The sequence below is a fragment of the Primulina huaijiensis genome, chromosome 15 (genome assembly GCF_012295235.1).
Source record: "Primulina huaijiensis isolate GDHJ02 chromosome 15, ASM1229523v2, whole genome shotgun sequence".
NCBI lineage: Eukaryota > Viridiplantae > Streptophyta > Magnoliopsida > Lamiales > Gesneriaceae > Primulina > Primulina huaijiensis.
In genome coordinates this window covers 23,049,098-23,073,887 of record NC_133320.1, presented here as the reverse complement: position 1 = coordinate 23,073,887, position 24,790 = coordinate 23,049,098, and the positions used below count along the sequence as shown (strand labels likewise).

At 34.6% G+C, this 24,790-nt stretch overlaps 6 protein-coding genes and 1 long non-coding RNA gene across 7 annotated transcripts in view; 3 read left to right on the top strand and 4 right to left on the bottom strand.

Annotated features, from left to right (window-relative positions):
• Positions 1 to 544: 544 nt before the first annotated feature.
• Positions 545 to 5,813, top strand: LOC140958886 (ABC transporter B family member 28-like). The gene is made up of 16 exons (XM_073416474.1): positions 545 to 1,122; positions 1,230 to 1,417; positions 1,794 to 1,817; positions 2,587 to 2,688; positions 2,982 to 3,072; positions 3,265 to 3,365; positions 3,470 to 3,520; positions 3,603 to 3,731; positions 3,898 to 3,960; positions 4,026 to 4,305; positions 4,433 to 4,581; positions 4,669 to 4,758; positions 4,870 to 5,004; positions 5,087 to 5,143; positions 5,219 to 5,275; positions 5,441 to 5,813. The coding sequence occupies exons 1-16, from the start codon at positions 708 to 710 to the stop codon at positions 5,675 to 5,677; spliced, it is 2,169 nt and encodes a 722-aa protein (XP_073272575.1). The 5' UTR covers positions 545 to 707; the 3' UTR covers positions 5,678 to 5,813.
• A 1,711-nt stretch (positions 5,814 to 7,524) lies between these two features.
• LOC140959422 (uncharacterized) lies at positions 7,525 to 7,854 on the top strand. Its single transcript, XM_073417257.1, has one exon. It carries the CDS (start codon positions 7,525 to 7,527, stop codon positions 7,852 to 7,854), a length of 330 nt encoding a protein of 109 aa, XP_073273358.1.
• A 2,213-nt stretch (positions 7,855 to 10,067) lies between these two features.
• On the top strand, positions 10,068 to 10,436 carry LOC140960369 (uncharacterized). The gene is made up of 2 exons (XR_012172156.1): positions 10,068 to 10,143; positions 10,206 to 10,436. It is a non-coding gene; the product is annotated as an uncharacterized lncRNA (long non-coding RNA).
• Positions 10,437 to 11,152: 716 nt separating this feature from the next.
• On the bottom strand, positions 11,153 to 12,370 carry LOC140958887 (carboxylesterase 1). The gene has a single exon (XM_073416475.1). The coding sequence runs from the start codon at positions 12,310 to 12,312 to the stop codon at positions 11,332 to 11,334; it is 981 nt and encodes a 326-aa protein (XP_073272576.1). The 5' UTR covers positions 12,313 to 12,370; the 3' UTR covers positions 11,153 to 11,331.
• Positions 12,371 to 13,956: 1,586 nt separating this feature from the next.
• Positions 13,957 to 16,376, bottom strand: LOC140959469 (receptor-like serine/threonine-protein kinase At4g25390). Its single transcript, XM_073417298.1, has one exon. The coding sequence runs from the start codon at positions 16,172 to 16,174 to the stop codon at positions 14,084 to 14,086; it is 2,091 nt and encodes a 696-aa protein (XP_073273399.1). The 5' UTR covers positions 16,175 to 16,376; the 3' UTR covers positions 13,957 to 14,083.
• Positions 16,377 to 20,633: 4,257 nt separating this feature from the next.
• Positions 20,634 to 23,341, bottom strand: LOC140960151 (cytochrome P450 704C1-like). Its single transcript, XM_073418300.1, has 6 exons — positions 22,696 to 23,341; positions 22,366 to 22,569; positions 22,003 to 22,281; positions 21,303 to 21,635; positions 20,925 to 21,125; positions 20,634 to 20,837 (listed from the first exon to the last, which is right to left on the bottom strand). The coding sequence occupies exons 1-6, from the start codon at positions 23,050 to 23,052 to the stop codon at positions 20,658 to 20,660; spliced, it is 1,554 nt and encodes a 517-aa protein (XP_073274401.1). The 5' UTR covers positions 23,053 to 23,341; the 3' UTR covers positions 20,634 to 20,657.
• Positions 23,342 to 23,844: 503 nt separating this feature from the next.
• The window catches only part of LOC140959714 (CDGSH iron-sulfur domain-containing protein NEET-like), a 1,821-nt gene continuing 875 nt past the window's right edge, over positions 23,845 to 24,790 (bottom strand). Inside the window, exon 2 of the mRNA XM_073417699.1 lies at positions 23,845 to 24,098. Within this exon, the coding sequence (XP_073273800.1) occupies positions 23,996 to 24,098 (103 nt within the window). The 3' untranslated portion in view covers positions 23,845 to 23,995. The remainder of the gene's footprint in view (positions 24,099 to 24,790) is intronic.

Genomic DNA, 24,790 nt, shown 5'->3' with positions numbered 1-24,790 from the left:
TTTAATTTATATTTTTTAAGCGTTTAAAAGCCCATTTCGGCATTGAAAAGTGAGAGAATCACGTTTTTTTTTTAAAAAGATTGCAAATAAATTATTAAAATTTTATTCTCAATTTCATCCTTCAAATTTTGTATGTTAATTATATCCCTCAAATTTTAGATCGTGTCTTGATTTTGTCTCAATTGTTAGTTTAATGTTAAGAATTGGCGGCTAATGCATATGAAAGCTAAGTGACTTCATTCTTTTCTTCAAAATTGAGCAAACAGAATCCATGATCCCCTATTACATCTCACTCTGCATCTCCAAATCCTAATTTAAGCGTTTAATTTATAGTTTTTTTTTGCATCAAACCTCCATTTGAAATATAAAAAATCCACACTTTTCTCCTGTTAAAATTAAATAGGTGTATCTGACCGTCACTTTTTTTTAAAAGTTGCATGAACACCCGCTGCACCAACTGAAAATATGATGACTTGTAGTATTTTAAAGATATCTCAATTATCAAAATGACAAGCATGACAACAAACAAAATTCTCATTATTTAAAAAATGGCAAATGGCGAGGGACATCCAGACAAAGTGGATAGAATGCATAATCACCATCTTCTTCCCAAAAAATGACGAACACAAGAGGTACAGCCATCAACAAAACACTAATACTTTTTTGCGCTGAATCCTCGAAAGGTAAAAAAATTGCTTTCAACAGAAATGGCGGCTACAAAAGCTCCGCCCTTCTTTCCTTCTTTCAACCAGTCCAACCCGAAACACTACAACAGCCACAGAACATGGAAAATTAAGCTTAATCTCACTAATAACCTCAACTCTCAGAAGATTTCCCACCTGCCCTCTTTGTTCTATTTGCAAAATTTTGAGGCAAAATCAAGAAAATCTTCCATACTCCTCAACCACGCGTATGTTTCGGGCCCCGCCTCTATCGTGTCGGAAAATGACCCCAAAATCGATGATTCGGTAGGGGATGAGATCCCCGAGCTCCAATCCGTTGATTTGATAAGCTGGGGTATGTTGTGGAATCTGGTTTCTAGGCATAAATCGAGAGTCTTGTTTTCGATTCTTTCACTTTTGGGCTGCACCGCTTCTACTCTTGCAATGCCCATTTATTCAGGTATGTTGCAGTTATGAACTTACTGGTGTAAAAGTCAAATCTTGATTTCTCAGGGATTAGGGACTGTTGCACACCGAACATTTATTGACGTTTATGCTCTATTTTAGGGAGATTTTTTGAAGTACTGATAGGAGCAAGACCAGAGCCCCTCTGGCATGTGTTGAGTAAAGTGGGAATTCTATACGTAGTGGAGCCGATTTTTACTATCATTTTTGTGATAAATATGAATGCCATGTGGGAGAAGGTTATGTCAAGCTTAAGAGCACAAATATTTAAAAATGTCTTGATTCATAAGGTAAATTTTTTTGTTGTATATCATTATTTGGCTATAGCTCCTTGAAAGCATATCTTGTTTATTTGCGTTATTTAAATACGATTATTTTTCTAATGAAGATGGAAATTGATATTCCCACAATCACTCATGTTTGCAGCAATTTTAAATGATCGAGTGTGTTGAGCGACACTGTTTACAAAATAATGGATCAATTACTGGAACTTGTTATGTCCACGCAGTTTCAAATTTCTAATTAACTTCTAAAGGATTTTGAGCTCTTTAGAGAAGGAAATGTTTTTGAAACATTTCATTTAATATTTTCTGTAAATTCTCTAGTTTCATTTCATTTGATATGCTGGTGTCAAATTTCTGATATGTATTTCAATTTGCTTTGCAGGTGGAGTTTTTCGATAGATACAAGGTATACATCTTAAATTTCTTAGAGCTTGTCTATTTTTTTTGGCTTCAAGGTCAACATTGTATGATAATACATAGTATGTCTGCTATGTACACTATATGCTTGTTATGTTTACAAAAGGAAACATTATTTTGTTTATATAATTGGGAGGTTTGCTTATTATTTTATCTATGTTGTGGTTTTAATAAATTTCTAAGAGAATCCAAGCTGTCTTATATTTTATAGATTTAGATTTAGATAACGATCATTAATTGCGAAGTCTTTCATTAGAGTAGTGTACGTATTTGTTCCAAAAAAAAAAAAAGAACGGTGTACGTATTAAAAAAGAATGGTGTACGTATTTGTACACTCTAAGAAAAATAAAAATTGAACTAACAAATCTAACTTAATTCCTACACACAAGGTACAGTTGGAAGCAGTTAAATTTGAATTTAAAAATATTCAAACTGTAGATTTTTGTAACAAGAATCTGAGATTGGTGTTTGTTTGTTAATATTTACCCTCTGTTGGTTTAAAAGATAGTTGGAGTTAGTATTGATCAGTAAATATGGAATAATGTGGTGTTGAGCATTATTCTTGGTGTTTAATTGATTTAGTGTAATAGATGCTTAAATAAAGAGAGAACCCATGAGTAAATTTGATTACTGATTGGTATTTCCTTTGCCGTTATTTGATTAGTGGGTATATTTATTGTCCTTTCCAATTTGCCATTCTATTTTATTAATAAAATGCTTTTGCGTTTTATAAACTGAACTTGGCGCACATCTTGTAGGTTGGCGAACTAACTGCTTTATTGACATCTGATTTGGGTTCTCTGAAAGGCATTGTTAGTGATAATATATCAAGAGATCGTGGTTTCAGAGCTATTTCTGAGGCAAGCTACTGTACACCTAATTGTAAAAGTGAGCTTTATATCAAGCCTGATGTTTTGTCTCCCAGTACTTTTCCAGGACATGCCCAGATTTAGTTTGAATATTTACTAAGTTTTGTAACTTCATTTCCGTACGTTATGCTGTTAGTGACGATATTTGTAAATTTAAGAAATGTTTTCCTTGTTCAATTCATAATATACTCAGTAGCCTGATACTTTCAATTGAACTTCTTTTAGCTCGTGCTTTTGTTGTCTTGGTGACCCATGAACTGTGTACTTTATCATCTTCCTGGCAGGTTATCGGAACACTGTGTTTACTTTTTGCTCTTTCCATTCAACTGGCACCAATTTTGGGTATACTCATGTTCACAGTGTCTCTTTTGGTCGGTAAGTTTTCTATGAGGTACAGTAGTTGTTCTCCGATAATGTATCCACTTATAGAAGATATATTAGGAAAAGTAACAAAGGATCTAGAAGGACCGAGTGGCAGTGCCGTATTATCCTTTCGCCAAGAATTTTTTCTTTTATTACGTTCATTGTTTTATTCATTTACTAAAGTAACATGAATGTTATATCTAGCTGTGTACAAGAGAACAACTGTGAATGTATTCAAAGCTCATGGATCGGCCCAAGCTTCTATGGCTGACTGTGTGACAGAAACATTTGCTGCCATACGCACAGTAACCTCTTGATATATGTTTTAATTTTTAAATTTCTACTGTCATATTTCTGTAAGTCATCTCTTAAATTTGTAGTTTGTTTGTAATGACATCAATCATCGCAGGTAAGATCGTTTGGAGGAGAAAAACGACAAATGTCAATTTTCGGTCACCAGGTAAGGTTCAGTTTTGAGTTATCCATACTTAAAAGGCCTGATGGTTTTACAGATGATGCTATCGTGAAATTGGATTTGTCAGATTCTTAATTACGAGGATAGTGGCATGAAGCTCGGAAAATTTAAGTCCATCAACGAATCCCTAACTAGGATTGCTGTGTATGTCTCTTTGATGGCCTTGTATTCTCTTGGAGGAGGCAAAGTAAAAGCTGTAAGCTGTTTGAGACTTTTCCACCATGGTTCCTATGTGAATTCACTGTCGTCCGCTCTTGAAGCCGAGTCTTTTGGTTCTTTTTTTTACTTGTAGCATCTCCTTTGAGGCTTGTTGTATAGGAAATCCTCTCCATCTTACAATGGTCACATTGTGTTTGGTGCAGGGTAAACTTCCGGTGGGAACAATGGTGTCTTTTATTGGATACACTTTCACGTTAACATTTGCTGTGAGTGCTCTTTTGTCATGGTAATCATCCTTTATTTCATCACAAGAAAATAAGTCGTTTTTTAGGTTCAAGGAGTGGTGAACACATTTGGAGATCTTCGAGGAGCCTTCGCTGCTGTTGAAAGAATCAATACTGTTTTATCTGGTACTGAAATCGATGAAGCACTTGCTTACGCTTTAGAGAAAGATTTAAAGAGAAGGAGAATAAGTGACAAAAATCTTGAAGCGCTTTTTGTCAACGGTTCAAATGCAAAAATGCTAACGAGGGGTGAGCGGTACATGTCTTCCTTAAAATCAACTGGCAATATGAGAGCACTTGCACAGTCTTGTGATATTTTCCTTGAAGGTATACACTACAAGTTAATCATCAATGTGATTCATGTTGGTGGTGTTGTGATGGCACTGAGAATTAGACACATTCAATTTTGTAAAGTGCACTCCATTTTTTATTTTTTACTTGATTTGTTTCACAGATGTTTATTTCTCGTATCCACTGAGGCCAGATGTTCAAATCCTGCAAGGTTTTGATTTAACTTTAAAACGTGGAACTGTCACCGCTTTAGTTGGACCAAGTGGTGCTGGCAAAAGTACAGTAGTGCAGCTATTGGCCCGCTTTTATGAGGTTAATAAATATCAGTGATGCTCATTAAATAAAATTCCATATTCCTCACGAAGAAGTAGCTAGAGTCTAGACCTTTTGACTTTGCAGCCAACGAAAGGTCGTATAACAGTTGCCGGAGAGGATCTACGTTCATTTGATAAGAGTGAATGGGCTCTTGTGGTTTCCATAGTGAATCAAGTATCTCTCTATATCTTTTCTTATTATAGATTCTTTTAAGTTTCTACTTGAAGCGACACCTATGTAATCACCATTCAAGTTCGTAACACAGCTCTAAACAAACTGGCACAGGAACCTGTCCTATTCTCTGTTTCTGTTGGAGAAAACATTGCGTATGGGCTCCCGGATGAATATGTTTCCAAAGATGATATTATAAAGGCTGCTAAAGCAGCAAATGCTCATGAATTTATAATATCATTACCACAGGTGATTCTTGTATTCTGTAGAATCAAATTCACGTGTTCTTTTCACTGCATATATCGAGTTTTTGCCAATTGTTATTTGTTAGGGTTACAACACACTAGTTGGTGAGCGTGGGGGGCTTTTAAGTGGAGGACAGAGACAGGTAATTAAATGTTAATTCAGTCGATCTCCGTATAACAATTAACACCAACACTTTTCTCATATACCCCCTCCACAGAGAGTTGCCATTGCAAGAGCTTTGCTCAAGAATGCTCCAATCTTGATTCTTGATGAGGTATACCTCTTTGCTCATCTATGAAATTTTTGGGTGTTTTTTTATGGAAGTAACGTGCTCAGACGTTTTGCGTTGCTACAGCGAGAACTCTTAAGTGTAGAACTATTCAAGATTGCATGATTTAGACAATACACACGATTTAAATTTTGACATATTCTTGCACAGGCGACAAGTGCTTTAGATACTGTGAGCGAACGACTGGTTCAGAATGCTTTGAATCGTCTCATGAAAGGAAGAACAACAATGGTGATAGCTCACAGATTGAGCACGGTTCAGAATGCCGATCAAATTGCTTTCTGCTCAGACGGGAAGATTTCTGAACTGGGTACACACGTTGAATTGTTGGAAAAGAAGGGTGAATATGCTTCTCTTGTTTGCACCCAAAGGCTTGCATTTGAATGACAATTGTCCATTTGCTATACTTTCTTGTTTTGTTGTTTTGAGAATACGAATGGATACCTTCGATCCAATTGTCGAAAACACTGACCATTGATGTATTGAGTTAATCCTTGTTCTTGATCAAAGTTTGTTTGAAACACCTAAATATAGCAGATTATAGGAAAAGAGTAGTATATAGTCTGTGATTAATTTAATTTCTTTTTAAGAAAAAAAATACGAGGTATGTGTTTTTGAGGTATTTCAAATCGAACGATTTCAATTTAATACACTACCACCGTTTTATGTCATTTGAAATTCATTCGGACCAACAAATAAAAGTGAATAAAAATATTTTAAACTATAATAAAGTCTTTGGCATTTGGGATTGGATAGATTATTATCAGTGAATTTTTTTCATTATCATTTAATTAAATATGAAAGTTTAGAATTGATCCAAATGTTTCATTTTGTTGGATGAAATAATATTCAAAAAACAGAGCAAATCGAACTCATATTGATTTCGCATTAAAGATGCTGTGAATATTTATATTTTATTATTATAATAATTTATTTTTTTAAGGAAAAAAATTTGAATTTTATATGGATGCTTTCACGCTTAAACAACAATAATTCAAAAATAATAATTAGTTATGTAAGTGTTGGCAAAGAACAAAATTATTCCATTGATTTGTTAAATTTAAAGCATTAAATAAAAATAGAAGTAGAATATTATATTAATTGTCAAATTGTAGCCTCACATATTCCTCCATCGGTTGTGCTTTCATTTCATAATTATCGTATTTCTATGGATTACTGTCAACTTAAAATATATANTCTTAAAATCTCGTCATTGTTTCATGATTAAACGGGTCTATTCATTTATAAGTATACCTAATTTTTTTTGGGAAAAATTTATGTGAGACGGTCTCACCGGTCGTATTTTGTGAGACATATATCTTATTTGAGTCATCTATAAAAAATATATTACTTTTTATGTTAAGAGTATTACTTTTTATTGTGAATATCGGTAAAGTTGACTCGTCTAACAGATAAAGATTCGTGAGACCGTCTCACAAGAGACCTACTCTTTTTTTTTTTCAACAAAATTTTATGTATAATGTTACAAGCATCGAAACTAATAAAAAAAATCTAAAATACAAGTCTTTGGGATAATATATCTCTTGAATTTATAATATAACATTAATGTTTTTTTTGTAACGAAAAAGACGACCTAAAATTTAATAATAAATATTGAAAGTGGGTGAAAACTTGTGAAGGAGTGGACAAATTAAGAACGCAAGAAAAATAGAAGAATATAGAACCCATTTTCCTTGGTGGCATCATGTCCGTGAACCACCACCAAACCAAATGCGTAACGCATATTTCCACGTGTTCAAATTTTGTGGACATAGTCGGTCAGCGTTTTAGTTCGAACTTGTTGCTTCCATGTAAAAAAATGACTTCTCCTTAATTAATAAATATAAATGCACTGATTTTTTTAGGTGAACAGAAAGAAACCAAATCCCCTGAATATAAAAATATACTTTTAATTTTAATTATAATTATACATATATTGAGATTTGAATATTTTTGTTTCGTAAAAGTTTTCAATTCTCCAAAAAAAAAAAAATAATAATAAGTATGCAGGTCAGGTGTCAACAAAGTTTTCTCTACTCCCCATCCTTACGCAAACTCCAAAATGAATGAATGAATGAATAAATAAATAGTTCTAATATAATATTAAAGAATTTTATTTATATTTTATTACAAGAAAAACACGCCCAAAGACTTGCTGAAATGACCAAAACAGCCTTCCAGGAGTATCCTTTTCCTCTATATAATAAACCCGTTCATTTTCCACAACACAGACGATGGGTTATTATTATTCCTCTGCCTTCAAGCTCGTAAGGGCGTCACTTCCAGCAGCCGATGCCGTATCTTGGTACTGCGCCGTTGTTTTATTAGGCCTCATTCTTCTCGGTGGAACATCCAGAGCGGGAGGTGGCTGTATGGGTGGAAATCTGCTGCGGGCACGGCCTTGCGATGAGATATATGTTGTCGGAGAAGGTGAGACTCTGCACACCATCAGCGACAAGTGCAGCGATCCTTTTATCGTAGAGCGGAATCCTCATATTCATGACCCCGATGATGTCTTCCCCGGCCTTGTAATAAAAATCACTCCCTTTCCTACGAAATCATAAAAAAGTTGAATCGGTTTCTATACAGTTTAGCTAGCTCTTCATTTTTCTTTGGTTTTTATCGGAATATATATCCAATAATTGAATACCCGGCCTCCCACAGCAGAGCTGATGTTAAGATCACTTCTTTCTGTACTTTTTATTTTTCTATTTATTGTTCGAAAGATTTGTACGTATATTATTATATTATTTTACGTGTGTTTTTATGGTTGAAATGTGATCATGATCTATCAGTAGTTTAATGAAATGGCAAATTATACTATGTGTGTGTGTGTGCGTAATTAATAAAAGAACTTATCATATTAACAAGTTTATAGAAGATATAATATATATTAATATAAGTCATGATAAGATTAATCCAAGCAACATCTGAGCATACAACTATGTGTGTGTATATATATATATATATCTACTCTTTTGGTCCTTCAAAAAAATTAAACTTAAGAGCGAGCTAAGATTATATTTATGATTTTTCTTTCTTTTTTCTGATAGAGTGCTACTAAATGTACATCAATTCGTACAACACAAAAAAATTCAATACAAAAATTTAATTGGTCAAAATCTCAATATATATTGAAAAATAGTACAATCTCGCGATATAATAATTGTAAATATATATCGCTGTAACGATATATTGATAGTATTTTTAGCATTATTCATCTTGATATTAGTAATATCATCAAATATCGATCTTACGTTAAAATATTGAGAAATAACCCTTTGACATTTTGTATATATTATAGTTAGAGTAGGCGTTTTATGAGAGTCTCATGGATATATCCATGAGATGGACGATTTAGTAAAATTTTAGACATAAAATATGATATTATTTCATGATTGGAGTCGAGTTGAAGATTTATGAGCTTATAAGAGTTTTTGTGTTACATTCATGCATGTGTTGTGAAAGAATGTTGAAATTGAAAGTGAAATTAAAGGAGAGTAATTTCTTTGCACGTACCTATTGGAATTGGGATGCAATGCATTAATTAAATGAGAGACTGTCCAAGTCCAAGAGTTTACTATGGAAAGTTAGGCAATCAAGCTGACTAAATTATTCTCTAAACTGAAAATATTCCAAAATTTCATTTTCAAATATTTATTGAGAAGATAAGTAATAACAAATCCATCGCAATGGTCTGAACTTTATTTAAAAGTTTATTAATTTGAGTCATAATTTCGAAAATTATTGAGTTCCCCTGAATATAAAGAATGTTGACCCAATTAATTTGAGCCATATATATAATCTGTACACACGGGTTTGAGCCACTCGGATGTGTGAGAAGGCCTAGACAAGTAATTAGAAAAGAACATGAAGTACCTAACCAAAATGATTGATTATCTGATTAATCCCAATAAAAAAATTCGTCCAAGTTGATCTTAATTGGGGCCGGACCGGAGCTATCAGCCAGCTCTCGGTTCGAGCAACAGTATCCCAAACAAAACAAAATTTTCCAAGTCTATGCTGTCGAATATTGGCTGTTGAGGGGATTTCCTGGTGTGAAGGGACTGAAATTAAGTTGGTTAAAGAATTTGTTTTGAATCGATCCGGTTCATTTATTATTATTATTAAAAACCATATCCTAGCAACCCAACACAAAGCCCGTCTTGGAAATTATGGGCTTCAGGGCCTGAGTTTTGCTGGCCCACTGACTGTAGGAAACATTCGACTAAGTCGTAAAAAAATATACCAATAATACAACTCAAATCTTACATAATGTCTCGACAGAAATTAATTTTCCAAAAATTACGATTAATGTATCTATATATAACATGATTTATTATTAAAAAAAAAAGCGTACGGATGAGACGTATGGCCGTTTTCCAAGGTTGTTGGGTAACTTGGGTTTATATTCAAAGTAGAAAATATTAATCCTTAACAAGCAAGCAGTGGACCTTTGATACTCCAAAATTATATTAAAATTACATGTTGGAAAAATAGAATGCACACCCACTAATATTAAAGAATAGAGGACAATATTTTTTGGTCTATCCTAACTTTTAAAGAAAGCAGATTGATTGGAAAACCTTAAACAAAACAATGTCACACATGGTATAATATTGGTACCTCATCAAGAGGAAACTGTCCAACCACCCCTACATTTAATGGCATTGTGGTTAACATAATTAGATCTTTTTTACAATGATATTATATATAATAACAAGAACAACAACATAGGTAAAGTAAATGATTGTTTGACCAATAATCATGATACATAATTTCTTGCGATTTATTTCTTTTTGCAATTTCAGGAAAAGCTTTTGCTAGAAGAAAATGCAAGATTAACTGAAAAGGTAATTAAAATTTTATACATCTGTTTGTTCCATCCGTATTATATTAAATTGTGTTTGTGTAGGGTGAATTTAAATCAAGGCCGAATGTAGCAGATCATCTAGATCTAATGGAGATTCCAAGTTCAAGTCAAAGTTCACTTACCTGGTGTGAGGTGATTACGGATTTGTTTATTGGCCAAACACACATACTTAACGCCTCTTGAGCATTTTAATTACCACAAATTATTATTCATTCGCAAGTAAACGTAACGACGTTAATAATAACAAATTTGCAGTTCTAAGTATAGCTCAGTGTCAAGTGTGCACTTCTGTCAAAGTGTTGAGATAGAACCCAAGATTCGAATGCGTGCTTAGTTACCGTTTTTGAAAATTAAAATCATGGGTTAGATGATTTTCATATCTGTATGGCTTGGAAGTTCTTGTAATGACTAGCTCTTCTTGAACAGATTGACATAATCTTCTTTCAAATATTGTTGTTTTCTGTTTTTAACAAATAAATGCTTCTTCCCCCTTCCTTCTCCGTCAGTAGAAGGATGTGGTTTTCACCGTTCGGGGTGCTGTTTGCACATTTTGCTTAAATACATTACTGGTGGATGCACAGTACGTACCATCTGGCTGTGATGCATTTATCAGAGCACCGCTAGCCAGTGCTGCCGTTGGGCTGGTCTCCAGAACATAGTATTTAAGCAAAAAAATATTCAAGATTGAGTCAATTCAATCTAAAGTTGACTAATCAAAATGAACTACAGTAAGTAGAATTTATGTTGTTATCGTATCTACTGTTACAATATGTTAGAATCACACAAGCGAGTATGCTTTCCAGATTATGTTCACTTCCTCGTATGAAAAGAATAATGGTCATAGCTAGGAAAGGAATATAGAGGCAGCCAGGCAGGGGTTCAGAATCCCGCTCTCTCTAAACACACAACATTACAACAAGAAATATAAACACGGACTTGAGGTATTATTAAAAAAAAAAATAAAAGGGTCGGTTTCACAAGTATTGGCAATATGGAATTCAAGTTTTGCTCAAAGTGAAGATAACAAAATGTTTAGTTGAACTATTACAACATCATTGAATTGGCAGATATAAATTAACTCAACAATCTTACGACACAAAGCATGAGTACTTTCTTTGGATATGATCCACATAAGTTTTATTAAAACACACATGTTAAGATTACTAAATCAAACTGAGAATCCAATCAAATCACCAAGCAACTGAGCACTGATCTTAGATCTTGATTTGTCAAAGAAATCAATCCCATGACAGCCTCCTTCATCAAACCTCCCCACAACTTGTACTCCATTCTCCTCCAATAAACTCATCACATCCCTCTGTCTATCGATCAACGGATCTCCCTCACATCCCGTCACCAAAACCCTCCAGTCCCGGCTCTTCATTTCCTCAAACGCCTCTGCCTGAATATCAACCCTTGGATTGGAATACTTGTGATCGCGGTCAACTCCCAACGGCAACGCCAATTCCCACATCACATCCGATACACCACATGGAAGAATTTTGTCATTCGTCAGCCTTACTTCGGATGCTGTCCTCTCCACCCCACCGAAGAATGGTTGCTGCAACACCAGCCCTTGGATCTTCAGCGGCCACAGATCTCCGCCGCTCGAGGCTGCACGTAACCCGACGTGGTACGCTATGTTACCGCCGGCGCTCCCGCCCATGAGGAAACACCGTGAGAAGTCAGCGAACTCCGTCAGCCACTCGTCGTTTGTGGTTTTGATCCAGTGCAACGCCTCAATCCCGTCGTCGTACGCGGCGGGGAGGCGGTGCTCCGGCGCGAGGCGGTACTCCACCGACACGACTATCACCGGGATATAGCATGCGAGGTCTGAGCAAAACTCGTGGAACCTGGAGTTCGCTGTGCTGCATAAAATGAATCCTCCGCCATGATAGTACACTAGGAGTGGTAGCTTAACCTTGGGATTGGAATCGCAATATTGTTTAGGCAAATACACGCGAGCCCAGGTATTACTTGCTGGATTGATGGTAATATCCTTACTGAGTACGGGAAGATTGGGATCGGAACAGGCGGGAGAATTCGTGAAAAGTTCTATAGCCCGTGTGATCGAATTGTCGGAATTTTTGAGGATTCCGAGGTAGCCGTAGGGGTCAACGTTGGGATCTATCGGTGGCATATTGGCCATGGTTTTCACGGAGGCGTCAGGGCTTAATTTGCTTGTTTTACTTGAACTAACTTATTTATTAAATTTATATGTTAGTTTACCATCATCGTTCATTTCTGTAATTTAAAATTTATAGAGTTTAACGCGCATGGGTCTCGCTCGGGGCATAATTTGTATATATGACCCAATTAATTAACCATCCATCAGCGATTGAGCCGTAAACTTGAGTAAGATAACAAGCATAACTTCATAAAAATACATGAAAATCTTGTCTCAAAATATAACAAAAACAAACTACCCGTATGCATACAATTGCAGGGGTTGCATTTGGGCACAAACAAGAAAAAAAAGGGAAAATTTTGTTAGGCGTGCACATTCCTCACTATTAGACAGACTACTAGATGACAATTAACTTACTGAATTGTAATCTTTTGATTTAATTTAATAACAGAATTCAGTGTGCAGGCCATGTTAAAAGTGAAGTTGATTACAAGAAAACATCGTATGTAGTTTCGGGGAAAATTGTGGAGGGTCCTGCTGGAACTCGTTGTGGGCAGACTTCTGCTAAATTTAAGAGAGTAAGTACATTTTAATGTTTTTTTACCAAGCAGAAGCGGCTTAAGTTTCAACAAAGCAGCCAAAATAATTTTCCCAACCAATCATCATTCGACGAAGAATTGCATTAACTTGAAAAACGTCTTACCTCAAACTTCAGACTTCAAAATGGAATGGGAAAAAGTACTCAAGAACTCAACAAATGAAAGTTAAAATTTAAAAACCACCGGCAATGACTCACCATTCTATGTCAAACTTTTCGATGTTATCGAACAATACAAGAAACTGGTAGATAATTTTTCACAACNGGCCATTGCTTCCAAGACTTGGTCTTGGTTGAAATTTGTTCTGCATGTGTCGATGCTTAAATAAAAAAACACTGGCCAGGAATTGATCTACCACAACTTGTGCAGCTAAATGATGAATTCCAAGCATCGAGTCTATTAACATGAGACGTCCAACCTACATTTGCTTCGTTAAGAAAAACCCAAGGCAATACCAAAAGCTGCTGACAATCGCATTAAGGGGGTTCCAACATTTAAACTTAAACGTAGGAAGTCGATTATCAGGAAAGTCTAAGGCTAAATCCATGCAAAATAAAAACGATTCTAGTCAAAACATTAAGAACCAAACCCGCAAACCATGCAGACAAATGAAACCCACTGGTTTTGTCATCGTCCAATATTTTATTGTACTGATAAGTTTCCTTCCTTCCACTTTAAACCAAGAAAACAAAACCAAGCCAATGGAATTAAGCTGCAGGCTAGACAGCCAAATTGATAATTCAGTGCTCCGTGCTAATTTTGGTCATTGTCACCTTGGCTATTTCTCCTCTGTGGTCACCTGAACTTACGCAGAAAATTTTCCTCATGAGTAATGCACAAACATTTTCTCTCTGGAAGACGTTTCATACGTGATAGTAACAACACATGGCAATTTAACACAGATCTTAATACAGTGTTCTTAGGAGTAAGTGTTCTTGTTTTGTGCTGGTAATAGCAAATGGATATGAGATTCTATTTGCACAATTGACTAATTTAGTATAGGAAATACTATTACAGATGCTAATATGCCCTCCACTCTTAAATTGCATGGTTAAAAGGAAAAGAATCTCATAAAAAAACATCTTTGATTTAAACTGTGTTTCTTTACATATATAATTTACACTTCACAAAAACAAACAATGGCCTGCAACAAATTTAATTCAACTCAGTGAACACTAGGCAACAACTGGCACTCACCGAACCTTCTTACGAGACTTGTATGGAAAGTGAGACGGAGGTGATGGTGAAAATTCAACGGGTAGCTTGGGAGATTCTAAATCTCCAGACAGCATTCCCACCACATCTTTCATTGAAGGCCGACGAGACGGGGATTTCTGAAGACAGAGCAACGCCACCGTGATACATAACAAGGCTTGATCTTTATTCAACAATTGAACATTTGGATCAACTAAATCAATAAGCTTTCCAGCACGAGCAAGATGACGAGCCCAAGATAGAAGGTTGGCTCGTTGGAATTCCGACAGTGGTGACCCCGTCACTTGAAGTGGCCTACGCCCTGCTATAAGAACCAGTAAAAGAACTCCATAACTATAAACATCACATTTCTCAGAAACATCACCTCCGCCACCATATTCTGGTGCTACATAGCATACAGTTCCTCTCATACTCGGTGTGCTACTAACCCCACCGCTCTTTGGTATCTCCCCACTGACTGAATCATGACTGTTTTTTTGTGCTCTCCAAAGCTCGCCACTAAGCCCATCCAACCACCAGTCCATGCTACTTTTACTACTCCTGGTCCGACTCCTTTTCTTCTTCCTGTCAACATACAATTCATCATCCCTTGGCCACCAGTGATCACTATAACAATCATCACTTATTGACCCCTGCATTTGTTTCTTCTTCTTCTTCTTCTTCCTCTCGAGCTCCTCGCAGTACTCCTCTTTCCACCACTCCCTTGCTGGTCTTCTCTTCTCTTTCTTCACATTCTTCTCAACATCCATTGCCACCCACCAATCCAACTGTCTTCTTTTCTTCTTCTTTTTCTCCATTTTACCAGCTGCCCCAGAGCTCGAGGAAGCACCCATCCACTCACTTTTTGGCCTCTCTTTCTTGATCTCATTTCCAATCCATTCCATAACATAGTCTTTCACCTTGCCGGGCTCACCATCCCCTCCTGTATCTTGCTTCCACCACCAATCTTTCCCCGTCACACTCTTCTTCTTCTTCTTCCAACCACTTTTTTCACCCCCACTCTCAACACTAAACACGTCAATATTCCCATCCGAGAGACTTATTTTCTCCAAGCAACCACATGGTGAAGACATTGCAGCTACTGTCTCAGGCGTTACGACAGGAGATGCTTCTGCCTCTGGTGACAACTCAATCCCTACCACCGCCTCTGGTGAAGCCTCAATCCTCACAATCACACTCTCCGGCGACTTTTCCTCAGCACCAAGATCATGAATGTTGTGGCTTTCTTCGAACCCGCTAGCAGTAATCACACTCTCCGTCTCCTCCACCATGGATCCATTATCCTCCAGCCCATTCCCTGTACTACCTTCCTTCTTTGTCTCAACTTCAAAGATATTGTTCTCCTCCACCTTGAACCTAGCCAGTCCCAAATCACCAATCTTGGCATTGAAGCTCTCGTCCAACAGTATATTACTCGGCTTAATATCACCGTGAATAATTGGTGGATCGCAGTAATGATGTAAATACTCGAGCCCTTTAGCAATATGTAAGGCAATCAAAAATCGCTTATCCCAGTTCCTCAAGACCTCACTTTTCTTATGGAAAAGACAATCTTGCAAGCTCCCGTTTTCCATTAGTTCATATACTAAAAGCATGCGGCGTTTCTTAGGATTTGATGAAAAACCCATCACAGAAACAACATATTTACAGTCGATCTTGGAAGAAAAAAGTAACTCATTCTGAAATTCACGCTCACCTTGTAGAGAACCCGAGTCCATAACCTTTACAGCGACACGATTGACGGGAAAGAGAACGGTAGAGTTTTTGGACAGATGACGGTTTTCCTTCAGGACGGCCTGATACACTGAGCCAAATCCACCCTGGCCAAGGCGGTGGGAGGGAGAAAAACGAGAGGTTCCGCGGCGAAGGAGCGAGTAAGAAAGCTGATACGGGGGTTTCTTGGAGTCGGTGTCCGAAGCTGCAGGGACGGTGCGTTTCTTGCTAAGCCTTCGGAAACAGAGGGCAAGAAACAGAAGTAAAGTAACCGCCGCCGTCAGCCCACCGGCGAGAGGCGGCACGAGATGGCTCGTCAGGTGCGGCGGCGGCGGAGAAGGCTGACGGGAGGGCATAATAGTAATTTCGACAGCAGTTTTTTGCGGTTTTCAATGAAAACAACTCATAACAGAGCGAGACCGAGCAGCAAAATGGGATGAGTGATAACTGATACGGCTGAACTTTAATCACTGACTCATTCACTCGGCTTCTCTTTCAAGATTCAGACTTTTGGTGAATGTGATCTTGGATATCACATTTGAGGGTCAAAGTCTCGAACTTCATTATTTGTGTACACAATATTTTAATTTTTTGCGAGTGTCTCCTGATGCTACTTTACTATGACAATGTATTAATAAAAATATTATTTTTAACATAAAAAAATATTTTTCATAAAATTGATTCTATGATTTATTATTTATATATATATTCAGATAAACATTTTTATGTGTAGTATTTGTCTCATTCATCTAATACTATTATGATTTTTTTTGCCCTGAATGGGTACTTGGTGAATTCGAAGAATGTGTGGTTAGTTATCATCTTGTCACACGGAATTTGTTCAATACGATTTACAATACGATTTACTTGGCTTGCGTGATTTGTATATTATTACATTAGTCTGAGAGTTTACATAATACACATCGAAAGATAGCGACAACAAATTCTCGCATCATAAAAGAAAATATGAATTTTTTGGTGTAATTATCTATTCAATTACATAATACGTGAGTTATTTATAACTTTTTCTACATTGTGAAATTAAAAATATATATATAATATAATCTCATTTACACGCATTAACTTACTATAACGATGCAATCAAAATATATCTAAAACAGTTATATCGTATCGAATCAATTCATATACACTGTGAAAAAAATATTTCTCACAGTAAAATATTAATTTTTAATGAATTCAGGGATCAATCTCACAAATTGATATCAGACCGTCTTATACAAGTTTTTGGAAAATACTCAAATATGACTTCATTTGTCCCCGAAACCACTCACTTGACAAAGTTGATGTTATTTGTCATTAATCATATTCTGATTTAGAGATTGATCTTCAAAAAATTCAAAACAAAATTTTATTTTCATTACATTAATTTACATGATGATGTTGGAGTTCAAAATAGCTAAACAAATATTCGAACTAAAACTAAAAAAAAATAAAAAAAATAAAAATATCTGAACTAGATTCGTTGCCTTCGAATTTAATTAGACCCAATACTCACCAACCGCCAAATGTTTCTTTAATCGATGTAGTTGCATAGATAAAAGGGTAGTTGGGGGGTGGTTGGGATTATTTTTCTTTTGGTTTATTTAATTATTATAATATATTATTTTCCAATCAATTCTTAAACTATAATATCAATATATTGTTATAAAGAAAAAAATTAATTGCCTATCACATATTCACGTGGCTACGTGACCTTTCCAATGTTTAGGTCATTTTTGCATGACAAAAAAATTTGGTAGATTTTAAGTTAGTCACTTCTGGTTTATTTTGATTTCAACATTTTGTTCTTCAAGATTTAAATTTAATGTAATCGGGGCTAAATAATTAAATACTACTTTCGTCTCAATTAGGTAGATCAGTTTTTTTTTACGCAGATTAAAAAATAATTGGAAAATAAAAATTAACGAACAAATTTTCTGTTTTATCTTTATTCAAAAAATTGTTTTATATTTTTCGATAATAGTTATTAGGGATATATTAACAAAAAGATTAGATCTCTTGTGAGATAGTCTCATGAATCTTTATATGTGAAACAGGTCAATCTTACCGATATTCACAATAAAAAATAATATTCTTAGCATAAAAAAGTAATAATTTTTCATGGATGACCCAAATAAGAGACCCGTCTCACAAAATACGACCAGTGAGACATTCTCACACAAGTTTTCGCCTTAATTAAAAAGAGTGATAATATGTGTATTTATACATTAATTCTTACTCTCATCTGTAAGATAACCAAATTACTCTGATAAAATCAAAGCATTACAACTCACTTTTTCGGAAATCATTGTGTAGCAAAAAATAAACTTCTTTCAAATGAACCACAGTATCATGGTTGTACTTTAAAGTTCGACAACCAAAAATAAAATTCAAGTTATTCATTTACGTGTATTTTTTTCCACATTATGGTCAAATCTCGCAATACAAAAACGCGAACTCATGCATTATAAAATGTAAATTTACAATCAGTTTATTTTTTCTTCTATTTTGGGAGCATAACACACACCGTAAACAAACTCAAACTAATATTTATGGGATTTAAGTTTTCTCTCAAAAGAAAAGAGAATTCTTTTATTTAGATTTAAAAAAAAGAAAGAGAATTTTTAGTCAAAATCTCGCGATATAGTTTATAAACACACTAGTCAAGTAAACCGCACTGAGCAAGCCCTGTGTCACAAGTTCACCTGATAAGATATTGATATGGGAAATCACATTTTTAATTATTAGTCAAACGTTCACTTACTTCACAAACTCAAACATCTCATCGATGATAAATAATAAATAATATTGAAAGCATGCATGAACATTATTTCATGTTGAATCTTTTTAAATGAAGTAGATTATAATTAAATATTTTATATTTATATATCTTGAGTCATGGAAAAAAAATGTCTGTGTTTTAATTATGATGAATTTCAAACTACATTAAAATTCAATATTCTTAGAATATTTTCTCAAATCAAATAAATTGTTCCAAATCGTAACCTTGCCTTCAAAACGAAACCTAAACAAAATTGGTATACGAAATGCTTTCCCTTTCCCGTCACAAAGAAGAACAAATTCCCATGGACAAACAAACAAAAAGCAGTGCATTATCTTAACAAACAAGCTATTGGAAAGAAAAGGTCAAAAGAGAATAAAAGGTAAATTCGAGTGAGATGCCCCATCCAACCCATATAATCCGTCAAACTTTTACGTCTTTTTTTTTTAAAAAAAAAATATTGGGAAATGTAGATTATCGTGAATCAAATGCTTGAAATCCTTCTTGTTTTTCTCGATCTTTCCTCCCAAAAACAGATTTTATTTTGACTGAAATATGTCATAAATTTCAGTGGCAAAAACTTGTGTGAGACGGTCTCACGGGTCATATTTTGTGAGACGAATCTCTTATTTTGGTCATCCATAAAAAATATATTACTTTTTATGCTAAGAGTATTACTTTTTATTGTGAATATCGGTAGGATTGACCCGTCTCATAAATAAAGATTCGTGAGACCGTCTCACAAGAGACTACTCAATTTCAATTGAGTTACGATTACATTCGATTTCTCATCATAATACAAGATGTACTTGTAGATTATTGAGGTTCTACTTATCCACGTCGATTATACTTTATCAGAAAGTCGATAATGATCTTATTCAATAATGACTAGCGTTGAAATTATTTGATATGGATCTTTCATGTGTTTTTGCAATTGATTCATATCAGAATTATGTAGATTATTGTTGATTTATTTATCGATCTACGTTGATTGTAGTACAGTACTGTTTCTAGTTATCGACCATTAACACAAATTATCTTATTCAACAATGATTAACTTTAAAGGACCGATTACACCATATACTTGTGTTTACGGTACTTAATTATTTATAAATAATACTTATTTACTTATTAATTTTGATAAATTCATTCTAAGTTGTCACCGATTAGAATTCAAATTTCAGTTCAAAAAATTGCATCAATTTACATTAATTTTTTTAAAAGTTTTCTTCCTTCACGTTGTGGTCGTTTAAATGAAGAGAAATAATTATTTTTTATTTTAATAATATAATAGATAAGATTATTATTGACTTTTAGGATAAAGTTTTTGGTAATATGGTATTCTTGTGCCTAAGCTAGCGGGGACTCGTGAGTAAATGAAACATGGATTTTGGTACTTTTCTGTATAAAGCACTGGATATGTATTAAAAAAATAGATTTTAAAAAATAGACTTTTTATTAATAAATTAATTGTTTTAAAATATGATATTTAATTGGATTTTTTGTTTAAAAAATGAACCATGTGGGGTTACGTTGGACCATTTGCTCCTCAGTTTGGTTTACTCAAAATAAATTGGTCAATGGCCCACATTGTTTAACCATAAAAGTAAGCCATGTGGCCCATCGGCCTTTATTTTTTTATCGAAATTAGCTAATATTTGGATTTTTATTTTTAGAAAAGAAGAATCCCTAATATTTACAATAATTTTAATATTTTGTATAAAAAATTAAATTATTCTTAATCCAAAAACTTTGGATGTTAATTCCACGGTAGATATTTTGATTCCCCAATAATATATAGTATTTTGAACAAAAATTAAGTAAATTCTAAAACAACGTTACGAATAAATATTAAAAATGTGATATACCACTACCATCAGATGATCGAGTGAGATCTGATAATTCGTGTGACGGTCAAACATAGTCACATCAGTGATTGAACTAAAACAACAAAAAATTAAAATTTAATATACCAAAATCAAAATTTGAATACTCAAGTTGACTATTTTATCGATACGACTTTACTATAATACGACTTTACTATAATTTCAAATGTATCAGCGGCGAACTGCATGCAAATTCAGCCCTTTATCCTTGTGAAGCGTAAACATGGTTCGATAAGTAGCGTCCTCGTCTCCATCCACAAGTTTGAATTTGAAAATGAAGAGAAGAGTGGAGGCAAGTATCTTCATTTGCCTGTAAGCAAATTCCTTCCCCAGGCAAATTCGAGGCCCAGCCTATTGAAGTAGGAACAAAGTAATAATCAGCTAGTGTTAAATAAATACACCAATACTTAAAAGACATTTCACTGAGAGCATGCTGACCTGAAATGCAGTGAATTTGAAAGGGCTTTCTGTTTGAAAAACACCATTTTGGAGCCATCTTTCAGGCCTGAATTCCTCAGCATCTTCTCCCCAAATATGTGTCATTCTTCCCATTGCATACGGCATGTAAGCCACCCCATCTCCTTTCTTTATCTTGTTCCCATCAGGAAGAATATCATCTTCACTTGCAAACTTGCCATCCTGCGTCGTATTTGATACTTACATATTTATATATGTATAATGTAATGTACTAATTAAGATCGAGAGAAGAAATTAAAACCAAATCAACTGATCTCTTGTTTGGTAGAAAAACCCGGCCCATCAAATTTGTAGGTCGTCATGAATTCGTATTTTACAGCAGAGTCAAATATTGCTTACCAGAGGAACAGCGGGATAAAGCCTGAGAGTTTCTGTAAGAGCTGAGTGTAGATATTGCATCTTGTCAATGGCGGAGTCGGTTAATTTGAATATGAATTCGTCGACAGATAATCCATCAGCTGCCTCAATATCAGTGGCTAACTTCACTTCCATAGCCACCTTTTCTTGAATCACGGGATGCTTGCTTATCATGTAAAAGAACCAAGTAAGTGTGTTGGCAGAAGTGTCCTTTCCCGCTATTATGAAACTCAGAATTATGTCTCTCAGATATTTGTCGCTCATGTTTTCTTCTTCACTCTTGAGAAATCTCGACAGTATGTCTTCTTTTGAACCCTAAAAAACATTATAATTAACGGAGAAAACAATAAATTGTTGATATTTAATAAATAAATTTGTTTTTATATTAAAAGAAAGGTATGTTCTAGTCTTTTGATAGAATTTTATTAGGAAAACATTTTTTTTTGCAGTAAGTAGAAGCTAAAGAAAATTTCTAAAAAAATCTAAAAATTTAAAAGACAGATTCAAATTTAGTTTCTCATTCAAATTTTTTTGGGAGATATCATCCAAAAATAAAACTAATTCCATATTTTTTTAATGAAATACAAAAAAAAATTCTTTTTGTGTTCAATAGTAATAGTGCACTTTTGTATCTAAATTTCTCCTAAGCATCAACTTCATAGGTATTTAACTCGTGCAAAACCTGTTCAGTTTTCATCTGGTCTCGTTTGCGTTGGATCAGTTTGTAAACAAAATTGTCAATGATCTTGATGTTATTCTTGAGATTTCTTTCTAAGCCAATGTTAAGAGATCTTTTGATTCTCCACAGAACATCTACGTATCTCCAGTATATGATTACATTGGAATCGTCGAAAGCTTTAATAAATTGGTTGCTCGTTTCATCCGAACCCGACAGGGTGTTGAGATCTACACCAAACCCCACCTTAAACATCGAGTCCATTGTTGTCTTCATCAACAAATCCTGTGACACCTCAAAAGTCAAAATTTACGTAGATGGATACTGGATACACCATCTAGTGAATGAAAATGACATCAAAGTTCATACCTGTAATTCAACTCGGATTTCTTCACCAATCTTGTTAACGAATTTAGCAGCATTAGAGCGAAAAACATCGCTGCTAAAATCTCTGAGCACTTTGGTTGAGAACTCGTAGCTTGCAAGTTTTCTCTGGTAACGCCATTTGTCTCCATCCACGGCAAATATTCCATCCCCGAATAGATCTTTCATTATGTCACAATGGTGATCCCCCTTTGTTAAACATCCCACATCATGTTAAGTTCAACAAAAATCAATGCCTAAATAAATCGGGGGGAGATTTTTTTTTACTTCATCTAATATTTCAAAAATACATAATATATTTATTAGCTATTTTACCTTGCCATAGTTGCGGAAATTGGTTTTCAAGATGTGCTCCACATTATCCGGATCAACGGTGTATATCTCACTATGTGAGTCTGTGAGCAAACGGAAAGTGTGGTGCTTCCTGGCCAGAGGAATTTGATAATCGAAAAGTCTTTTGAAGTGTATGAGTTGATTCAGCATATGTCCAGCCACCGGGGGTCGACCGGCACCAGAGGCCACTTCTCCAATATAAAATATTATTGATGATACAATGAATCCCAAGATAACGTAGAACGGCAACCCGAGAAATGTTAGTAGGTAAGATTTTGTAGCAAAGGAACTTATTACAAGAAAGGCAACTGATGATGAAACAAAAAGAAGACTGCCCATATTGGCTGAAACTCTGGGTTAAAACTTACAAATTGGAGGTTGGAGAGTTCACTAAAATATGCGGTGTCTTCAGTACTATCTATGAAATTGGGTTGCTATCAGAAATCACTTCAGTTTAGGTTCTGATTAATCAAGATTAAGGGTATTGATGTCTTTGAAAAGACTTTTTAAAAACAAAAAAACTGTGTGTATTATGTATATGTTACGCAAGATTTTGTTGGGTTCGTGACACAATTAAACATTATATATATTTAGCTTTTTATCAGATATTTTAAAATATATCGTAAGTAGAGTAATGTTAATAAAAGGATCTGAATTTCAGAAAATCATGTAGTAGATACAAGATATTGTACTTCATGAAAATTTAATAATTGACTTTTTCAATCATAGTTACTGCCACTTTTCATAAAATGGATCGTTTATAAATTAAGCCTCCAAAGCAGGAAAATAGTTTTTATTTAATAAAAGAATTGTAAAAAAAGTAAAAAAAGAAAAAAAAACAAGCTGGACCCAGCTTTTCTTGGAGTCGGGATCGATAATTCCAAGGTATTGCATGTCAAATCACTTGTTATTTAACGTTACCGGCGCCTATTTTCAGAACTTAAATATGCACGATGTGGATTATGACTTATGAGGCATCTTCATAGCCGGATATCTATTTTGGTACTGTGGATTGAAAGGGACTTGCAAAATATAATTTCGAGAAGCAAACAATACGATAACTTTTAATTTGATCAACTTGTATATATTTATATATATATAAAGATTAAACCAGAAACCCTTTCCCAAGTATTCCCACAACACCAGAATTCCCTCATGTATAACTTTAATTCCCGATCGAATCAATTAACTAACATAATATCTTCGTCTGAATTTCGAAATTACGGAAACACACATAGTTTGCAAAATGAGTGCTTTTCTTAGTACTCAGCAAACATTCGTTTTATTTAGTTTTCAAGAGCAAAGGTCCAACGTTATCCCCAGTAGCTTTGTTGTGCTTCAAATGGGTTCCATCGCAAAGGGGAAAGGTCTTGGACCTCCAACACCTGCCACACAAAATATTATGGGTAACAAATTGAAGCCAAAATTTGTCATCTTAACGAATTTCTTACGCTACTATTTTCCAAGCAACACGACAAGAGAATTTTAAAATACCCTAAACAAGATATAATAATATATATGCATGGCTTTAGAACCTTTAGACCGAGTCATTTCCATCATGATATTCATGAATATTATTCTGCATATAATCTTAAAATATTCAAAATTTATATTCGCTAGAATTGGCTACTTCACTAAGAACCCCCCATAACATTTTACTGACATTCTTACATTAAAAGAACAGTATCAGTTAAAAAAAGGTTTGTTGAACCTCCTCGGTTGTTTCCTTAGCCAAATGTGGGCTAATTGCACATTCAAATTTCCGGGGAATGATGGATCGTCGGCCATGTTGGCCGTCCCCTAAACTCTATCATTGCTCAACAATGTACAAGTTGAGTTTTGAGTTAAAAAAGAAGAAAATGAATCCAATCGGAATATGAATCTTATTTTGAAACTACAAAAGACGGCTCTAGTTTAGGCTATTCCAACTGAGACATAGATCACTCAATTTTTTTTTATAAATTTTTTAACTTAGCTCGTTAAAACTCACTCTTTCCACTCCCAAAGCCCAATTCATCTCCTTAATTCTAGGACACAACTTTATTAAACATTATATGTATGAATTTTTTGATATATA